Source organism: Solea solea, chromosome 17, assembly GCF_958295425.1.
Source record: "Solea solea chromosome 17, fSolSol10.1, whole genome shotgun sequence".
Lineage (NCBI taxonomy): Eukaryota > Metazoa > Chordata > Actinopteri > Pleuronectiformes > Soleidae > Solea > Solea solea.
In genome coordinates, this window is record NC_081150.1 from 20812598 (window position 1) to 20831829 (window position 19232).

Below are 19232 nucleotides of genomic sequence, written 5' to 3' on the forward strand. Positions count from 1 at the left end.
ACCCCGCAATGCCTTCTGGGTACTGTAATGTCGGCCGTCGCTGGTGGAGCCTGAAACGTTGAGGAAACTCTACAAAAACGCGCGGTTCACGCGGGTTTTCTCCGTGTTTTGTGTGAATCTTTCCGTCTTTTTTGTTGAGCCCACGGTCACGATGGCGTCCACCGCTGCAGGGAAACAGCGGATACCGAAGGTGGCGAAGGTAAATGACGCGAAAAACGGCACGAACACGAGAGCAGGACCGTGACGTGTGCTAAGCTAATGCTAACAAACAGCGGTAAAAGTTGAACGCAGCAAACATTTACTCACAGCGACGATGACTGTGTTCCAAATATCATCTTACACGTGTTTATGATGAAATATGTGTAACCAGTGCAGTGCTGTAATGTACAACATTCACCTATCTTTACTGTATTTATGTTTCTGGCGACTTAGTGATGGTTTTATTTCGAACATAAGAACATAACACGCTGACAGAAAGGAAGAAAAACACGCTCAGAATTGTGAGAAACAAACAAACTCCAAAAAACAAAGCGTAGAGAGGAAAGAAATGATGTCCAAATCCTAAACTTATTTAATTCTAATGCTCAGGCCTGGAAATAAAAGCTGAAATACTGATTTCTCGTCTTCATATTAATCTTTGTGTCTTATTGTGTCTTATTTTGATTACAGTGAAAGTGAGGCAAATAAAATATTGTTTTGCTGTAACAGGATTGTTAAGTACTCAAATTGAAGTAGTTGTACTTGTGGTGGTGAGGGTACATTAGAGAACATCATCATTTCCAGGTCTGCAAAACACTCCGCAAGCTGATAATGAATGGAGAAAATAATCCACAGAATAATTGACTGTAAAAAATAGCGGTGAATCGCAGCCTTACGTGTTAACTTGTGCGGTGTTTTCAGGTGAAGAACAAAGCTCCTGCAGAGGTTCAGATCACAGCTGAGCAGCTGCTGAGAGAAGCCAAAGAGAGGGAGCTTGAACTTCTGCCGCCGCCTCCGAAACAGAAGATCACCGATCAGGAGGAGCTGAATGATTACAAACTGAGGAAGAGGAAGGTAAATTCTCACAGACACTAAAGTGTCCACTGTCCTGGGATATTTAATCGTTTTTAATTATTCTTTCTCGAACTTTTAAACTTTATTGTGTGCGAAATTGGTCCACGTCTTTTCTTGTGCAGAGTTTTGAGGACAACATAAGAAAAAACCGCACGGTCATCAGTAACTGGATTAAATACGCACAATGGGAAGAAAGTCTGAAGGAGATCCAGAGGTAAAATCCTTTTATTTACTGGGCGTCGCTTGTGACTGTGACTATTATAATATACGATTTTTTGGTTGTTTACAGCATAATACTGTCACTTCTGTTGTGATTAAAAAGTGTGAAATAATTTGACTGTATGTGCTCACATTTACATGTGGTCTGCGAGTCTGACGCCTGTATTTACTGTCGGGTTTGCCGTCATTTCAGAGCTCGTTCCATTTACGAGCGAGCGCTGGACGTCGACCACCGCAACATCACCCTGTGGCTGAAATACGCCGAGATGGAGATGAAGAGTCGGCAGGTGAACCACGCACGAAACATCTGGGACAGAGCCATCATCATCCTGCCACGTGTCAACCAGTTCTGGTACGAAACTGTGAAGAACTCCACGTTGTGTTTTTGTTTGGGACAACTGGGAATTCTGACTGTGTGTGTGTGTGTGTGTGTGTGTGTGTCGTTCCGACAGGTACAAGTACACATACATGGAGGAGATGCTGGGGAACGTGGCCGGCTGCAGGCTGGTGTTTGAGCGCTGGATGGAGTGGGAGCCTGAAGAGCAGGCCTGGCACTCCTACATCAACTTTGAGCTGCGTTACAAGGAGGTGGACAAAGCTCGCACCATCTATGAGCGATATATCCTTTTTATTTACTGTGTATTTACTGTTTTCTGAATTATCAGATAACTTTTCCCTTGTCTTGAGAGCTCGATTGGAAGCAAACTCGTCGCAGTTGTTCAGTTTAATCCAGTTTTTAAAATCAGCAAAATTATCTCATAACCCCCAAAAACCCCCTGCTGCTGAGAACCAGCCTGAAACACAAGCAAACTAATAAAAATCTATGTCACTTTAAGTCTATGATATTTTTTAAGAACACGTTTATGTCTTTATCTACTACTCTCCCACACCAAACCCCATAGAGAAAATCAGTGATTTTAGCTCACGGGGACACAGGAGCTGCTGGTCTACTGCTGCCTCGTGTGGTCACTTTGTGTCACTAAGTGAGGTCAATCTAAATGAAGGATTTAAAATGCTGAATTAACAAAATCAGACATTTGAACTTAGTGATGGAGGCAGCAGTGGATCAACAACTCCTGTGCGTGTGCTGTGATGTTAAAATCACTGATTTTCTCTATGGGCTTTGGTATGAGAGAGTGAGTGGTTTACAAAGTTCAGTTTCCTGTTGGAAAGGTCTGTCTCACAGTGAGATAAAGACGTGAAACACATTCATCAGATACCGTGGACCTAACCTGGTTATGGTTTCATTAGGTTTGTCTTGTCATGCAGCTTTACCTGCAGTGATGGTTTGTTTTTCTTTGACTCCGTTGCACTTGTCATCGTTCACCCTGAAGTCAAGAACTGGATCAAATACGCTCGTTTCGAGGACAAGCACGGCTATGTCGCTCACAGCAGGAAGGTGTACGAGAGGGCGGTGGAGTTCTTCGGAGAGGAATACGTGGAAGAAAACCTCTTTGTGGCCTTTGCCAAGTTTGAGGAGACACAGAAGGAGGTTCCAGAGTTTTGTATATATCTGTTTATTGACAGTGTGCAGGTTTTTTTTTTTCTGTTGGTGTGATAAGAATTGTATTTTTCTTTCCCTTCCCCTTACAGTTTGAACGTGTTCGGGTGATCTATAAATATGCCCTGGACAGAATCCCCAAACACGAGGCACAGGAGCTTTTTAAAAACTACACCATGTTTGAGAAGAAGTTTGGAGACCGGCGGGGCATCGAGGACGTCATTGTCAGCAAACGGAGGTTCCAGTATGAAGAGGAAGTCAAGGTATGAACCTTCATAAACATAGAAACACAGTGATGAAGTTCTGTCAGGAAACTAAACCTCGTGATTTTTGTGTCAAGGCGAACCCACACAACTACGACGCGTGGTTTGACTACCTGCGCCTGGTGGAGAGCGACGCCGACCCCGACACGGTGAGGGAGGTTTACGAGAGAGCCATCGCTAACATGCCCCCGATCCAGGAGAAGAGACACTGGAGACGATACATCTACCTGTGGATCAACTACGCTCTGTACGAGGAGCTGGAGGTCAAGGTCAGTCATCAGAGAATGTCTCACAGCTTAGAAAAGAACTCAGTTTGTAAAGTAAATGTGAATACTTTCTAGATTCTGTCATTTTTCAGCTTCTTAAATGTGAATATTTTCTACTTTCTGTCATTTTTCCTCTTCTTAAATGTGAATATTTTCTACTTTCTGTCATTTTTCAGCTTCTTAAATGTGAATATTTTCTACTTTCTGTCATTTTTCAACTTCTTAAATGTGAATATTTTCTACTTTCTGACATTTTTCACCTTCTCAAATGTGAATATTTTCTACTTTCTGTCATTTTCCAGCTTCTTAAATGTGAATATTTAATAGTTTCTGTCAATTTTCAGCTTCTTAAATGTGAATATGTTCTACTTTCTGTCATTTTTCAGCTTCTTAAATGTGAATATTTTCTACTTTCTGTCATTTTTCAGCTTCTTAAATGTGAATATTTTCTACTTTCTGTCATTTTTCAGCTTCTTAAAAGTGAATATTTTCTACTTCCTGTAATTTTTCAGCTTCTTAAATGTGAATATTTTCTACTTTCTGTCATTTTTCAGCTTCTTAAATGTGACTATTTTCTACTTTCTGTCATTTTTCAGCTTTTTAAATGTGAAGATTTTCTACTTTCTGTCATTTTTCAGCTTCTTAAATGTGAATATTTTCTACTTTCTGTCATTTTTCAGCTTCTTAAATGTGAATATTTTCTACTTTCTGTCATTTTCAGCTTCTTAAATGTGAATATTTTCTAGTTTCGGTCATTTTTCAGCTTCTTAAATGTGAATATTTTCTACTTTCTGTCATTTTTCCTCTTCTTAAATGTGAATATTTTCTACTTTCTGTCATTTTTCAGCTTCTTAAATGTGAATATTTTCTACTTTCTGTCATTTTTCAACTTCTTAAATGTGAATATTTTCTACTTTCTGACATTTTTCACCTTCTCAAATGTGAATATTTTCTACTTTCTGTCATTTTCCAGCTTCTTAAATGTGAATATTTAATAGTTTCTGTCAATTTTCAGCTTCTTAAATGTGAATATGTTCTACTTTCTGTCATTTTTCAGCTTCTTAAATGTGAATATTTTCTACTTTCTGTCATTTTTCAGCTTCTTAAATGTGAATATTTTCTACTTCCTGTAATTTTTCAGCTTCTTAAATGTGAATATTTTCTACTTTCTGTCATTTTTCAGCTTCTTAAATGTGACTATTTTCTACTTTCTGTCATTTTTCAGCTTTTTAAATGTGAAGATTTTCTACTTTCTGTCATTTTTCAGCTTCTTAAATGTGAATATTTCTACTTTCTGTCATTTTTCAGCTTCTTAAATGTGAATATTTTCTACTTTCTGTCATTTTCAGCTTCTTAAATGTGAATATTTTCTAGTTTCGGTCATTTTTCAGCTTCTTAAATGTGAATATTTTCTAGTTTCTGTGAAAACCCCGTTGTAACGTACCTGTACTTGTTATGTTTTTGTCGTCAGGACCCTGAGAGAACGAGGCAGGTGTACAAAGCCTGTCTGGACCTCATCCCTCATAAAAAGGCAATTTTACCTCCTCGTTCTTTGTTTATTTGATGTGATATAAAACACTAATATTAATGAGGAGCTTTAATGTGGAAAAAGGTTTTAAACATATAAATCTATTTATCTTTCAGTTCACGTTCGCTAAGATCTGGTTGCTTTATGCTCAGTTTGAGATCCGACAGAAGAATCTGCAAGGAGCCCGAAAGATCATGGTGAGATTCAACACTGCTGCAAATCATGTTTACTGACCAATCATTTCCTCTTTTTTGTTCTTACGTAGACTTTTTTTTTTACTTTTAACCCTCATTTCTAACTACACTTAAATAAATACCACACACACATCTACCAAAACCCAACCAAACAAGCCCAGTCCACTCCAAATTGATACGATTTAACGCAACTAAACATTAATAGTACAAATGTTTAATTTGTGTGTGGACCTTTAAAGTAAACTTACTTCAATATGATGCAGTCAAATCTTGATTTTCTGACTTTTATTGGTGCCTGGTGTGAAGGGAATTTTGCTGTGTAAAGCAAACTTTCTCTGTCAGATCCACTTTTTTAAAAGATGGCAAACGTTTGTTACCCAAATCACAAGATCTGTCGTGACAAGAACACATTCTTCACGTAATATAGCGCAAACCTTACGCTTTACAACTTTACACTTCATCTGACGGCATTTTTTAAATTTGCAAACGATTAGATCTCCAAGAGACGTTTGTTAAATGAATTAAAATGAATTTTAAAAACATATACTCATAAACCTTAATTTTTGACCCAAATAAAAGATCTAGACCCATACTTTGGGAAACGCTGGTTTAGATAGTTACTATTATAATGATTAAAATATTGATGTAAAAACATCGGCAAACAAACCACATGTTAAAGATTAAATGGACAACCTTGTGTCTCCGTCTTCAGGGGACATCGATCGGCAAATGTCCGAAGAACAAGCTGCTGAAAGGCTACATCGAGCTGGAGCTGCAGCTGCGAGAGTTCGACCGCTGCAGGAAACTCTATGAGAAGTACCTGGAGTTCACGCCAGAGAACTGCTCCACCTGGATCAAGTTCGCCGAGCTGGAGACCATCCTGGGGGACGTGGACCGGGCGCGCGCCATCTTTGAACTCGCCATCGGACAACCGCGCCTTGACATGCCCGAGGTGAGCGGGGGCTTAGCGGTTAAACGCCGCGTACGCGGGTCAACGTTTGACACGGAGCGCACAACAGCATTCCCAAATAAAGAAGGAAACAGGAACACAGCAGTCGTAATTGCTGAGTCAGCGTAATAAGAACACAATAGTTGGAAATGCTGACTCGGCATTCCCAAAACTAAACAAACAAAGAATGCTTCTTTTGAGCTTTCTTTATTATGTGGGAATGGTGACTCGGCATTAACAACAACACTTTTTCTGTTTTTATTGGCTATAAATGCACTTAAAATGATCATTATCATATTTGGGAATGGTGCATCGGCATTGACACATTTTGAATGCTGACTTAGCGTTTAATGGTTTTCTTTATCATTTAGGAGTAGTTGTAATATGCTGACTCAGCATTTACAGCCATTAAAAAAAACATGAACTAGAAAAGCAGTTGTTTTAAATGCTGACTCGGCATTCCCAAAAGAAAAAACAGGAAAACAATGAATGAATGAATAATAGTTGGAACTCTGCGTTGCAGAAGTGAACACAGGTGTATTCCGGGTCATTCGGCATGAGTGTGCTGTCGAGAGTTAACGTGTTCTTCGTCTAAAATAACAATCTGGACACGGTTTCATCTTCAGGTTCTGTGGAAATCCTACATCGACTTTGAGATCGAGCAGGAAGAGTTTGGAAACACGAGGAACCTTTACAAGCGTCTGCTGCAGCGGACACAGCACGTCAAGGTCAGCGCTTCGCTCCACTTTTTTTTTAAACTTTCTGAGTCTGATTGTGACGAGCTGAACTGAATCCTGGTCTCACGCAGGTCTGGATCAGCTTCGCCAAGTTTGAGCTGTCCATCGAGAGCGGCGAGCGGCTGCACAAGTGTCGCCAGATCTACGAGGAGGCCAACAAGGGCATGAGGAGCTGCGAGGAGAAGGAGGAGCGGCTGATGCTGCTCGAGTCCTGGAGGGAGTTCGAGAGGGAGTTCGGTTCCGACACCACGCGAGAGAGGGTGAGGAAGCTGCTGCCCGAGAAGGTGAAGAAGAGGAGGAAGCTGACGGCCGAGGACGGGGTAAGAACGTTGACCTTTGATCTTCTTCTGTAGTCGTGACATTTTGATTCAGATTTTGTTCTGTCGAGTGAGATTTTACGGTGACTGAGTAAATCCTAAATCCTCATCATCTGCTCTGATTCCCTCCAGTCGGACGCAGGATGGGAGGAATACTTCGACTACATCTTCCCCGAAGACGCCGCCAACCAGCCCAACCTCAAGCTGCTGGCCATGGCCCGCATGTGGAAGAAGAAGCAGGAGGACGCCGACGTTCCAGGGAACCAGAACGATCCAGAGAACGATCCAGGGGCTGAAGAACCGATGGAGACGACGAGGTCGCCGCCCTCGTCCTCTGAGGAACCAGAGGCTGCTCCTGAAAAGCCGCCACAGAACGAGTCCAACGGAAACATGGCGACAGAAATGGAGCAGGGAAACACGCACGACGACCGTGACGACGCCGGCAGCAGCAGCAGCAGCAGCAGCGAGAGTGACAGTGAGGAGGAGGAGAAGAAGAAGAAGAAAGAGGAGCAGGAGGAAAGCAGGAGCAGTGTAGACGACAAAGATTAGACTCATCGCTCAGATTAAACATTCATTTTTCTACACTTATCTTTTATTCTACGTTTTCTTTCATACACACACTCGTCTCTTCAAAATGGCCGCTCGTGTTTCGGCTCGATTCATAATTTACAGGATTTAAAGAAAATGAACATTTGTACAAACGGTGGCTCTCTGACCGTGTGACAGAACAGTCCGTCTGCTGATGAATGTCTGTCTTCCTGACCATGTCAAGTTCAGTATATTTAAGAACTTAACCCCGGTTCTAAAGTGGATCCAAAGCCCAGCTGTGCTCACAGCGCCCTCTGCTGGACCCGACAGTAATGACTCCAGACACTGCTGCATTTCTAAAGTGTGTTTTTATAATTCAAACTTGTTTTAAGAGTTGGAATTTGATCTTTTCTCCACCGTAAATTAAAAAAGTGACAGCCCTGTGTGTGTGATGATGATGATGATGATGCGTCAGAGAGCCACACTGCTGTTATTCGATGTCCTCAGGTCTGACAGGATGTGGCAGCGGGATGATGGACTTCTTCTCCGTGTCTCTGGACAGAGCTTTCCTCATGTCTGCACACAGAGAGAGAAAAGACAAAGTAAATCTGGGGGAACAGCGCCATCCGCTGGTGGAGTTTGAGGTGAACACACACCTGGTCAGCTCTGATGCAAACAGACTTTTGTCAAAGTTTAATAATAAAAATGTTAAAACAGTATTTTAGACCACATCTGTAATTCAAAGCAGATCCTTTCTAAACATAAATCTATATATTCACATCATTTAACAGTGTTCCGTGATCGTGGTGCATCTGTAACCACACGGGGGCAGCAGAGGTCTCGTCTTACCGTACGCGTCTTCATCTGGCTCTCCGTTGCTTGCAGAGTAATACTCGATGACCGTCCTGTAGACGCTGTAGCCCAGGCGCTTGTACATGTTCACCGCCACCTGGTTCGACACTCGCACAAACAGATCCACGAAGAAACCACCTTTCCTGCAAAGTCCAATGACAACGTCGCGTTAGCTGTTGGTTTCTGTCACTGTCGGAAAAATTAAACTCAAACTCAAACCTCAAAACTGTTCTGTGACAATATTATTTTTGTTTAAAATGTGAACATTCGGGCTGTTTGTTTTGGGTTCTTTTCATCCACAGCTTTGTAAGTGGTCATCGTGGTGACAGTGCCGTACAAACCTCTCTGAAATCTCCTCCAGCATCTCCATGAGTTTGGCGGCGAGGCCGAGTCGTCTGAACTCTGGAGCGACGGAGAGAGCGGTGACGTGACCGTGCCACTCCTCGCGAGCCACGGATCCCTCCGCCTTCCCCATGACTGCAGGTGAAACAAACCAACATTTATTATCAAGTTATTAACAATAATAATAATGATATTAATAATAATAAATGATAACCCGAGGACTGTGGTTCATGTATCAGCAGGTAACTTGAAGCAGGGGTTGGATTTAATTTAAAGCCGCAAGCAAAGATTATGTTAATAGATCAATAGATAATTAAATATTCACAGCTGAAAAATCACAGAAACTGGTTTAAATTATTTAAAAAAAACACTCAAACCTCAACTTTCACGCATTTGTAAAGAGGAACTTGAAAAATGTTGGCTTTTAGTCTCAATGTCAAAGTAGGTACATTATTATTTGTGACGGAGAGTAAAAAAAAAAAGGCAACTTTGTTGTCAATTCAGCTGCATGTACAAGACACAGAGGAATCAAAATGACAAACAATACTATAAAACAGGTAAAAGGAAGAATAACATTCAAGTACAAAAATGTTCAGGAATATAAGTGAATATATGCGATAAAGAATAAACGTATGTGTGCACAAGCAATGGCTTTTAATTCTGTGGATGTAGAACAAAATCCTGGTTTTAACAACATGTGTAACTGTAGTTAATGGAATATTATTCTAATAAATCCAAATATAACATGTGATGTTCAGGCTGCACAAATCCCCATGAATATTAAAAGCTTAAAAAACTCACTGTAGCCCATGAGTTCACCACCAGGAGCCTCTGCTACAATGAAGTACTCTGGCCAGTGAGCCAAGTACTGAAGATAGAACGGGATTCCATACTGAAGGTCAGCGTTTAAAGAAAACACTGTACAGCAGGATGTTTTTACACTCGAATAACCTTAGTAATGTGGATATTTTTAAATGACAGGATGAAAAGTCAGACAAATAAACATGTGAAGGTCAGTGTGTGTCAGCTTCATTAAAACTGACAATAACAACAATTACAAAAGGTGTGAAAATGAAGGATACTGTTTCTGTCAGAGGATCCAGGTTTCTGTTGGACAAAAAAAAAAAAAATCATACCCCAGGTCTGAAGCCATCTTTCAAAAGCAAAACTCCACTAAATAATTGACCGTTTTAAGGTTATACGTAGATGATATTATGATACGACTAAATTCTAAAAGTTGGTTTATTCATATCTTCATTCATTTGTTGTTATATTCATATTCGGCATAGCTGTAACCAAACAAAGCCCACTAATTCTCTAAGAAAATACAATTAAAGTGCAATAGACGACTGTAAAAGGCAACAATTTTACACTATATATACTGTTATAGATTATATGTGTGCCGATCTTTAACAGAAGACGGCGCGAGTCGCTGCTTTTAAAAATAAAGCGCTACAAAACGCATATATACACTCATAGAGAGCAAAACTCGCTAAATAGCACGTTGTTTTGAACGCATAGTCGCAGCTTTGTGATGCTACTAGCTAGCATGCTAACGCCTCTGTGCCACAAAAACACCGACTACGTACACAATAACGGACACACAAACGGCAGACATCGCAACAGTGACGTGAAATGAACATTGGACTATAAAACCAATGCGACGCCACTCACATGTTGTTGAATTTAAACAAATCATCGCAGGTAAACGGTCGTAACGTTGTCATTTTGACTGCAGCTGAGTTTCCTGTAACCTCCGACAGCAAAAGACGGGGGAAGATGATCTGAGCACTGCCCCCTGCCGGAGAGGATGTACAACTACGCCGCTGAGACTCGGAGCACGTAAGGAAGACATTTATGTTACATTAATTCACTCGTTTATTTCCAACCGCTTTCATGTTCCGTCTACGATATCTTAAGAACATGTTCACGTCTTTATCTCACTGTTAGACAAACTTTTCCAACAGAAAACTGAAGTTTGTAAACCACTCACTCTCCCACACCAAACCCCATAGAGAAAATCAGTGATTTTAACATCACAGCACACAGGAGTTGTTGATCCACTGACGCCTCCATCACTAAGCTCAAATGTCCTATTTTGTCAATTCGGCATATAAAATCTTTCATTCAGATTTAATTCAATGACACAAACTTGCCACACGAGGCAGCAGTGGATCAACAACTCCTGTGTGTGTGTGTGTGTGTGTGTGTGTGATGTTAAAATCACTGGTTTTCTCTATGGGCTTTGGTGTGGGAGAGTGAGTGGTTTACAAACTTCAGTTTCCTGTTGGAAAAGTCTGTGAGTGACAGTGAGAAATGTTTCTCTGGCCATGCTGTCAGAGCGTAAGCCCAAGTGTTTCAGGCAGCAGGGGGCGCTGTGTCAGTACCTCATAATACAACAAGTTGACAACAGTGTCAATTTAATGACCTTGAACACACTGTCAGCATCGAGTGATTATATATATGTGTATATATATATACACACACACACACACACACACACACATATACACATATACACACATTGTTGGTTTTGGAGATTTGGCAGCTGATGTTGAAGCAACTAAAGCTGAAGTTGGTTGCTAACAAAGACCAGAAAATAAATATAAATAAAAAAATTTTTGTAAATTCATCTTGAATCCATCCTTTGATCCATGAAGAGGTCCTGACCCCACTGGTGGAAAACCAGCTGTGACGGAAATCAGCAGCAGCCCTGCAGCTTTCCCCTGACCTCATCACATTAATGACGGAGGGCGAAACTGCACACAATCAACATGAAATATTCACTCTGCGAGCATAAACTGGCTTTGGCAGAGTCGCTTTAATCAGGCCGCGACCGTGACCGGGGGAAGCGTCGGAGAACATGAGCGGGAGCACGAAGGCCTCCCATAAATCTGAGCGCCCTAACAGGTTCTGCTGCCTCATGGAGCAGGAGTGCGATAAATCCCCGCGACAGTCAAAGTCACGCGGGCGTAAACATTAACAACGCGACGCAACGGGGTCCCTTCAAAGAGGCTGCAGGTATGAGGTTAGCAGAGCTGATGTGGAGGAGGTGACGAGCAGGTGAGTCTTTATGGACTCAAACCTCCACTCACGCAGCAGCTCTGACCATGTGAGTCAGCTGTGTTGGAGCAGGAAACATCTAAAACATGCAGGACACTAAGTCCACAAGACCAGGACCAGGACCAGGACTGAGAAACCATGTCATAGGGATTCGAACCACCTACCCTCTGGTTACAAGCCAAGTTCCCTTTCCACTAGACGGAGCATAAAAACATGAGAATAAAAACGTCTTGATAATGAATTCCAGAGCACGTTATTGTTAGCGGAGGAAATGGATTCATTACATTTCACGTCTAACAAACCAAATATTATTAAAACAAAGGGTTTCCAGAAGGTCAGAGGTCATCATCAGAATCACCCACTCACACAGATGTTTTCACTTTGTCTCTGATTAGACTCTTCCTCACAAGTTTGTCACATCATGTCTTTGTTTCCTCTGACCATGACTCAGCAAAGTCTCAAGCCAGGTCCTGATGATGAAGCACAACCTCATCTCTGAGGCTCTGGTCAGTCGTCAGATGTGAGGTAAGAAGCTGTTAGGTTAAAGTTACACGTGTGTATTGATGCAACTAAGTTAACCGCTCACTCTCCCACACCAAAGCCCATGAAAAAACCAGTGATTTTTGCTCATGGGGACACAGGAGCTGCTGGTCTGCTGCTGCCTTGTGTGATCACTTCGTGTCACTGAGGTAAAATCAAATGAAGGGTTTTAAATGCCGAATTGACAAAATAAGACACAACAGTGAGATAAAGACATGAAACATGTCGTAAACTTAAACTGACATAGATTTTATTACACAAGTCTTTAGTTAAAAATCTAAAATCAATTTTTCCTTACATATATATGAAATATGTTCAAAGGAAAGAGCACAACATGAGACCAAAAACAACTCTATATACATTATCTGCTCAATATGTTACATATCAAGTGGAAAATGACGAAGAATGCCTTGTAAAATCAATCAAATTGTATATTTATTGATTTTAATCACACAGGTGAAGTTTTCCATCCTCCTCCGCTGTTCCCAGTTGCACCAGCAGGTGGCAGGGTTGCTTCAGGGAAGGAGAAACGGGGAGGAACCCTGGCCTGAGCATCTGTGAGAGGACAACTTTCCATGACATAAAGGTAACAAGAGGAAACTTTTTATAGACGCTTTTCACATGAGCTGCAGTCAGAATACGACGAGTCGCTCTGGCTGCACTCGGAAATATGCCGAGTCGCTCTGGCTGCCACGTTAATGGGAGGCAGATGGAGCCGCCGCACGTTAATGAGGGAAATATGGAATCAGTGAAGGTTTCACACAAGCAGGACGAGCGATGCCGACTGTATATTCTAGTCTGTCGATGTCAAACAGCTGACGCTGATTCACTGTGACATTCAGAGACGTTCGGGTTTAATGTGAGAGCATAAAACTTTAACGTGTCTAAAGTGTGTTCATGAGCGCCCCCTGCTGCTGCTGAGACACGGAGGCTTGAGAGAATGTGTTCCCTGCTTTTATCTCACTGTCAGACAAAAGCGAAACTCTCTCCCACACCAAACCCCAGAGAGAAAATCAGTGATTTTAGCAGGAGCAGGAACAGGAGCTGCTGGTCTACTGCTGCCTCGTGTGGTCACTTTGTGTAACTGAAGTAAATCTGAACAAAGTTTTCCAAAAGCCGAAATTACAAAATAAGACGCGTGAACTTAGTGATGGAGGCGGCAGTGGATCAACAACTCCTGTGTGCTGTGATGTTAAAATCACTGATTTTCTCTCTGGAGTTTGGTGTGGGAGAGTGAGTGGTTTACAAACCTCAGTTTCCTGTAGCAGAAGTCTGTCTAACAGTGAGATAAAGACATGAACGTGACATGTTGTACTGTTGAAATTAAACTACTATGTGTATGAATGATTTACGGTGAAATTAACAGTGAAAGTAGCAGCGTTTGTACGATGGCAGACATTTCAGAATCCAGTGTCGGGGTTGGAAATCAGAGTCCCATGATTTTGGAAATATCGAGTTCCGCCTATAAATGGAAAACACGATGAATCTCCATGATTCAGGCTGGTTATTGCCACAGGGGGGCGCTCACAGCTCAGTCAGCGCAGAATAAACCTTTTATAATATCATGAATATGTTAGAGAATAAAAAGAATCCAAGTTCACATGGTTTCGTCTGCAGGCCGAGCTGCAGTTTTATGACCGACTTGACTTTGCAGCTTTAAGGCAGAGCTCCATAAATCAGCGGCCACAGAGGATGAGGTCAAAGGTCAAAGAAACTCGTTACACAAGCCCGACAGATTTGTGTTTACGACGGTGATGAGACGGCGGCGCAGGGGTCACACACCTGTGTTTAAACGACGGTGAAGAAGAAGGTCCAAAACACCACCAACTTTAATCAATCAAATGATGTGAGCGTCAAAACATAACGATAAAAAAATAATAAATAAACTATCAACGATTCATCATCATTATTCTGAAATAAAATACAAACCTGTCACAATCAATAAGCTTTTGGCCTGAGCGCCATTGGCTGCACGACAACATGCATCAGAAGGAAAGCAGCGCCACACCCAGCATTCACACAGCATTAAAGGGACAGTGCAGGGTTTTTACAGTGTGCTCGTGTGAGGCACTGAGCGAGCCTCTGGGGGGCGTTCTCATTGAAAGCCTCAATAAATATGAAGTGAGAAAGCACATGAAGCTCTAACATCTTTTAATCTGGCGTGTGATCTGTTTGTCTGTGGTATTTTAATTTACATGAAATACATTCACATCTGACGATAAAAGCGGTTTCCTGTGCGATGGCGGAGAACGTCAAAATAAAAGCAAAACACTTCAATGTCATTAAAGTTTGATATTAATATTCTAGCTGTAATTCCCATGTTTATTAGCTGACATTAGTTAGCATTTTCTGGCCACACTAGTGGCTAACGTCAAATGCAGATGCTCCACTAGCTGCTAACATTACATGCCACTGCTAAGGTAGTAGTTGCGAATGTCAAACAGAGATGCCACAGTCTTGCTACAGTAGCTGCTAACATTAAATTGCCTGTGCTAGTTTTTTTTGGCTACACTAGCTGCTGACGTCAAATGCAGATGCTACACTAGTTGCTAACATTATATGCCAATGCTAAGGTAGTAGCTGCTAACGTCAAAGAGAGATGCCACAGTCTTGCTACACTAGCTGTTAAAATCAAATGCAGATGCTATGGTAGCTACTAACATTTAAATGCCAGTGCTATGTTTTTCTGGCTACACTAGCTGCTAACATCAAACACAGATGCTATAGTAGCTAACAATTTAAAATCCAATGCCAGAGCATCTGGCTATGGTACCTGCTAACGTCAAACACAGAAGCTACAGAGTTTGGCTAGAGTAGCTGCTAAGATTAAATGCCAGTGCTAAGGTAGTAGCTGCTAATATCAAACACAGGTGCCACAGAGTCTCGCTAGAGTAGCTTCCAAGATTAAATGCCAATTCTAAGTTTTTCTGGCTACACTAGCTGCTAACCTCAAATCCAGATGCTGCAATAGCTGCTAACATTAAATGCCAATGCTGTTTTTCTGGCTACACTAGCTGCTAACCTCAAATGTAGATGTTACATTAGCTGCTAATGTCAAATGGAGATGCTATACTAGCTGCTAACATTAAATGCCAGTGCTAAGGTAGTAGCTGCTAATGTCAAACACAGGTGCCACAGAGTCTCACTACACTAGCTGCTTACATCAAATGTAGATGCTACACTAGTTGCTAGCATTAAAAGCCAATACTGAGGTAATAGTTGCTAATGTCAAACAGAGATGCCACAATGTCTTGCTACATTAGCTGCTAACATTAAAATGCCAGTTCTATGTTTTTTCTGGCTACACTAACTGCTAACATCAAACACAGATGCTGTGGTAGCTGCTAATAAATTAGAAGCCAATGCAACAGCATCTGGCTTCAGTAGCAGCTAACGTCTAATGCTAAATACAATGACACAGTGACGTATACTTGTTAGCCTGTTCCTTGAACACTAGGAAGGTCTGGTTCTCCGTCTCCGAAGGACCTGCTGGATTCATGAAGGATCCTAAACTTAGAGAAACCCCCTGGATCTGAACGGCTTCAGCCTCCGCGTGTGTTTTGGTGTAAGACGACATACGTTCATGTAATTGGCTGAAGATGTTTTCTCGGTCACGGTGGGAACCTCCAGTGAGCCATGAAAGAACAGGATGTGTTGTTGGTGTTTCTGGCTGCTCTGCACTCACTAAAGAGCCGATTCTCAGTGTTTCCTGTGTGTAAAAGCACTTTGTGTGAATCAGTTCAGACAGACTGAAAACTGATGTTTGAGTCAAAGAAGAAAGAACTTGGCTGATATCCTGATACTTAGTGCACCACCACCGCAGAGACTGTAACCACAACAGAGCAGCGTATTACTGCGGCTGCTTTTGTACATCACTGTGATGTAAAGCATGCTACCCCCCCCCTCCTTTACATGAAACATTTTTTATGATTTCTGGGGAGCTCTTGTACGGCTGCGGAGAGTCTCGTCTTCTGAGACTGTTTGAGATCAATGGTTACATTACATTACATTACATGTCATTTAGCAGACGCTTTTATCCAAAGCGACTTACAATAAGTGCATTAAAACATTTGGGTACAAATAAGATCTAGAAGTAAGTAAGAGCTTCAAGTAAGCCAAACTATGAAGTGCTAGTCATAAGTGCGATATATACAGTAAGTTGTTGTTTTTTTGTCGTCGTCGTCTTAGTCAAGGTAGAGTCGGAAGAAATGTGTTTTAGTCGGCGGCGGAAGATGTGGAGGCTTTCCGCTGTCCAGATGTTGATGGGGAGCTCGTTCCACTATTTGGTTCTGACATGTGGCAGCAGATGTTGACGTAAAAACGCCTGCTCCAAAGAAAAGAGATGCAGAAGACACGAGTCCGACTGCGCCGAGACGCTCGCCGTGATTTATGAAGCGGACTCACTTTGTGGGAAATGATTGAATGTGGTGTGACGTAAGACAGTGGGAGAGAGGGTCTCTGACTGTTGGAGCATGAGCGCAGAAATGAGGACACCTTTACAAGATCACTTTTTTAAGTGTGACTGTACGAGGTAAACTGACTGTGCTGTGAGCGCCCCCTGCACCAAGAACCAGCCTGAGACACACTAGTAAAAGTCCACTGGCTTGAGTCCACGATATCTTCTTCAATCTGCCATTTGACCGTTATTTCTGTCTCTGAAATGAAGGCTTTGTAAACTCACTCACTCTCCCACACCAAAGCTCATAGAGAAAATCAGGGATTTTAACATCACAGCACATAGTTCAAATGTCTTATTTTGTTACTTCAGCATTTAAAATCTGTCATTCAGATTTAATTCAGTGACACAAAGTGACCACACGAGGCAGCAGTAGACCAGCTGCTCCTGTGTCCCTGCGAGCTTAAATCACTGATTTTCTCTATGGACTTTGGTGTGGGAGAGTGACTGGTTTACAAACGTTAGTTTCTTGTTGGAAAAGTCTGCCTGACAGTGAGATAAAGACGTGAAATGTTCTCAAATACATCGTAAACTTAAACTGACTGATTTGTAAACCACTCACTCTCCCACACCAAAGTCAATAAAGAAAATCAGTGATTTTAAGTTGTGGTGGACACAAGAGCTGCTGGTCTACTGCTGCCTCGTGTGGTCACTTTGTGTAACTGAGTTAAATCTGAACAAAGGATTTCATAAGCTGAATTCATAAAATAAGACATTAGAACTTAGTGATGGAGGCAGCAGTAGATCAACAAGTCCTGTGTGCTGCGATGTTAAAATCACTGATTTTCTCTATGGTGTTTGGTGTGGTTTACAAATTTGAGTTTCCTATTGGAAAAGTCTGTCTAACAGTGAGATAAAGACGTGAAACATGTTCCCATGTACTTTTGCGTTTCCGACTTCTCAACTGAAACACGGGGAACTCCCAGTTCCACCTTCTGAGTTGCACCTAAAAATCCTGACTATGCCTTTAATGTAACGCAGTGAAATGTATCCTGCAGATTAAATGTTTTTGTCTCGTGGCCACAAACAGAATTTGTCCCAAACACATTTTCCTTTCATGACATTCCACCATAGTAACATTTTTTTTTATTTAAACCAAAGTTTCCACAGTCGTGCGAGGAGACATGAGGGGGCGATAAAAACCCACCATCAGATCTCACATGGAAAAATCTTCCTTTAGGTCAGAGACCAAGTATGAGCCGTGGATCACCGCTGACAGCCGGAGCTGCTCTGCTGTTTGCTGCTCTGACATGGCAGAAATATGTCTTCTCAGAACGACGAGTCATGGAAAAGTCTGCCGGTTCCTCGTCCTGCTCCTCTCTCTCTCTCTCTCTCTCTCTCTCTCTCTCTCTCTCTCTCTCTCTCTGTAAAGCAGCTGAGTCATGGTCTGAGGTAAATGAGTCAGAGCTGAAAGTCCTTACAACATCTTACTGTAGTTTCCGTCGTCTCGTGGCTCAGATCCTGTGAGAAGAAACACTTAAAGTACTGATCACACAGAGTTACGTAAACACGTTTGTCCGACTAAAATGGAGCTCGTCTTAGTCGGACTAACATACCTGGATCATGTGATTCATAGTCTGATTAATCCTGCATGTTAACACTTAGTCTGACTTGTCCAAAATGTCCTCCCTGCTCTTTGACCCTGAGTTATAAACTGCAGGACTGTTGGTGGACATCATACGACCATGGCGGCGTCTTTCTTCAGACAACGTGACGACCACAAGAGACATGTCCATCTGATTTGTCTCACCACTAACATGAACAGCAGGTACGAGACATACAGAACCGTCCATCTCACTGTCCACCTCACTGTCCATCACTGTCCACCTCACTGTCCATCACTGTACACCTCACTGTTATCAGCTTATAGAGAGATACAGCGCCACCTACGTCCTCCACATGTAAACTCTGTCTGTCTTAGTCAGACTTTGTCCTCAGCTCTAAACTGTGACTGTGTTGTAAAGGTTTCCAGCAAACTTTGTCTCCTCTAAAGAAGACGGAGGACAGTTGTGTGAGACGCTGTGAGCTCTGTGTTGTTGACGTAACTTAAGGAAACATTCATTCTCCGCTGCCAGACGACGGAAACTGCTGGAGAGTTTCAGCAGAGACCGAAATCCTCTGAGAGGACGAGCCGGGGGTGGATGAGGGTGAATATGTGGTCGCATTCACTCAGTCACCAAACACAGTGATTATGAGCAGACAGCAGTGTTTATTTTCACTGTGTCACAGGTCGTCGGGTGCATGTGTGTGTGAGTGTGAAACAGCACAAAATCAGGTTTTCCCTCGCAGAGTCCGGAGTCGTCTTAACGACGATAATGAAAATGCAGACGGACTCGTAACAGACGACACGCTAATAACTCCAGTAATGAACACGTGAGATTCTGCCAAGGAAAATAAAAACTGCTACTAACGGATCAACGTCTC

General features: G+C 42.1%; 2 protein-coding genes and 1 long non-coding RNA gene across 3 annotated transcripts; 2 read left to right on the forward strand and 1 right to left on the reverse strand.

The window, feature by feature from the left end:
• The first annotated feature begins 8 nt into the window (after positions 1-8).
• Positions 9-8274, forward strand: crnkl1 (crooked neck pre-mRNA splicing factor 1). Its single transcript, XM_058613404.1, has 14 exons — positions 9-199; positions 901-1053; positions 1176-1267; positions 1466-1624; positions 1725-1891; positions 2586-2764; positions 2866-3036; positions 3114-3305; positions 4774-4833; positions 4947-5027; positions 5737-5976; positions 6600-6701; positions 6782-7030; positions 7160-8274. Exons 1-14 carry the CDS (start codon positions 152-154, stop codon positions 7574-7576), a joined length of 2310 nt encoding a protein of 769 aa, XP_058469387.1. The 5' UTR covers positions 9-151; the 3' UTR covers positions 7577-8274.
• On the reverse strand, positions 7598-10529 carry naa20 (N-alpha-acetyltransferase 20, NatB catalytic subunit). Its single transcript, XM_058613405.1, has 6 exons — positions 10424-10529; positions 9832-9856; positions 9551-9641; positions 8749-8884; positions 8405-8550; positions 7598-8131 (listed from the first exon to the last, which is right to left on the reverse strand). The coding sequence occupies exons 1-6, from the start codon at positions 10474-10476 to the stop codon at positions 8046-8048; spliced, it is 537 nt and encodes a 178-aa protein (XP_058469388.1). The 5' UTR covers positions 10477-10529; the 3' UTR covers positions 7598-8045.
• Positions 10454-18558, forward strand: LOC131443622 (uncharacterized). Its single transcript, XR_009233657.1, has 4 exons — positions 10454-10591; positions 12264-12337; positions 12809-12938; positions 17989-18558. It is a non-coding gene; the product is annotated as an uncharacterized LOC131443622 (long non-coding RNA).
• The last annotated feature ends 674 nt before the right edge of the window (positions 18559-19232 follow it).

Coding starts and splice junctions, on each gene's coding strand:
- naa20 (XM_058613405.1), bottom strand. CDS start 10,476: ATGACAACGTTACGACCGTTTACCTGCGATGATTTGTTTAAATTCAAC. Junction 9,642..9,831: donor TGGATCCTCTGACAGAAACA/GTATCCTTCATT, acceptor GCTGACCTTCAG/TATGGAATCCCGTTCTATCT. Junction 8,132..8,404: donor GCCAGATGAAGACGCGTACG/GTAAGACGAGAC, acceptor CTCTGTGTGCAG/ACATGAGGAAAGCTCTGTCC.
- crnkl1 (XM_058613404.1), top strand. CDS start 152: ATGGCGTCCACCGCTGCAGGGAAACAGCGGATACCGAAGGTGGCGAAG. Junction 1,625..1,724: donor CCACGTGTCAACCAGTTCTG/GTACGAAACTGT, acceptor TCGTTCCGACAG/GTACAAGTACACATACATGG. Junction 6,702..6,781: donor AGCGGACACAGCACGTCAAG/GTCAGCGCTTCG, acceptor GGTCTCACGCAG/GTCTGGATCAGCTTCGCCAA.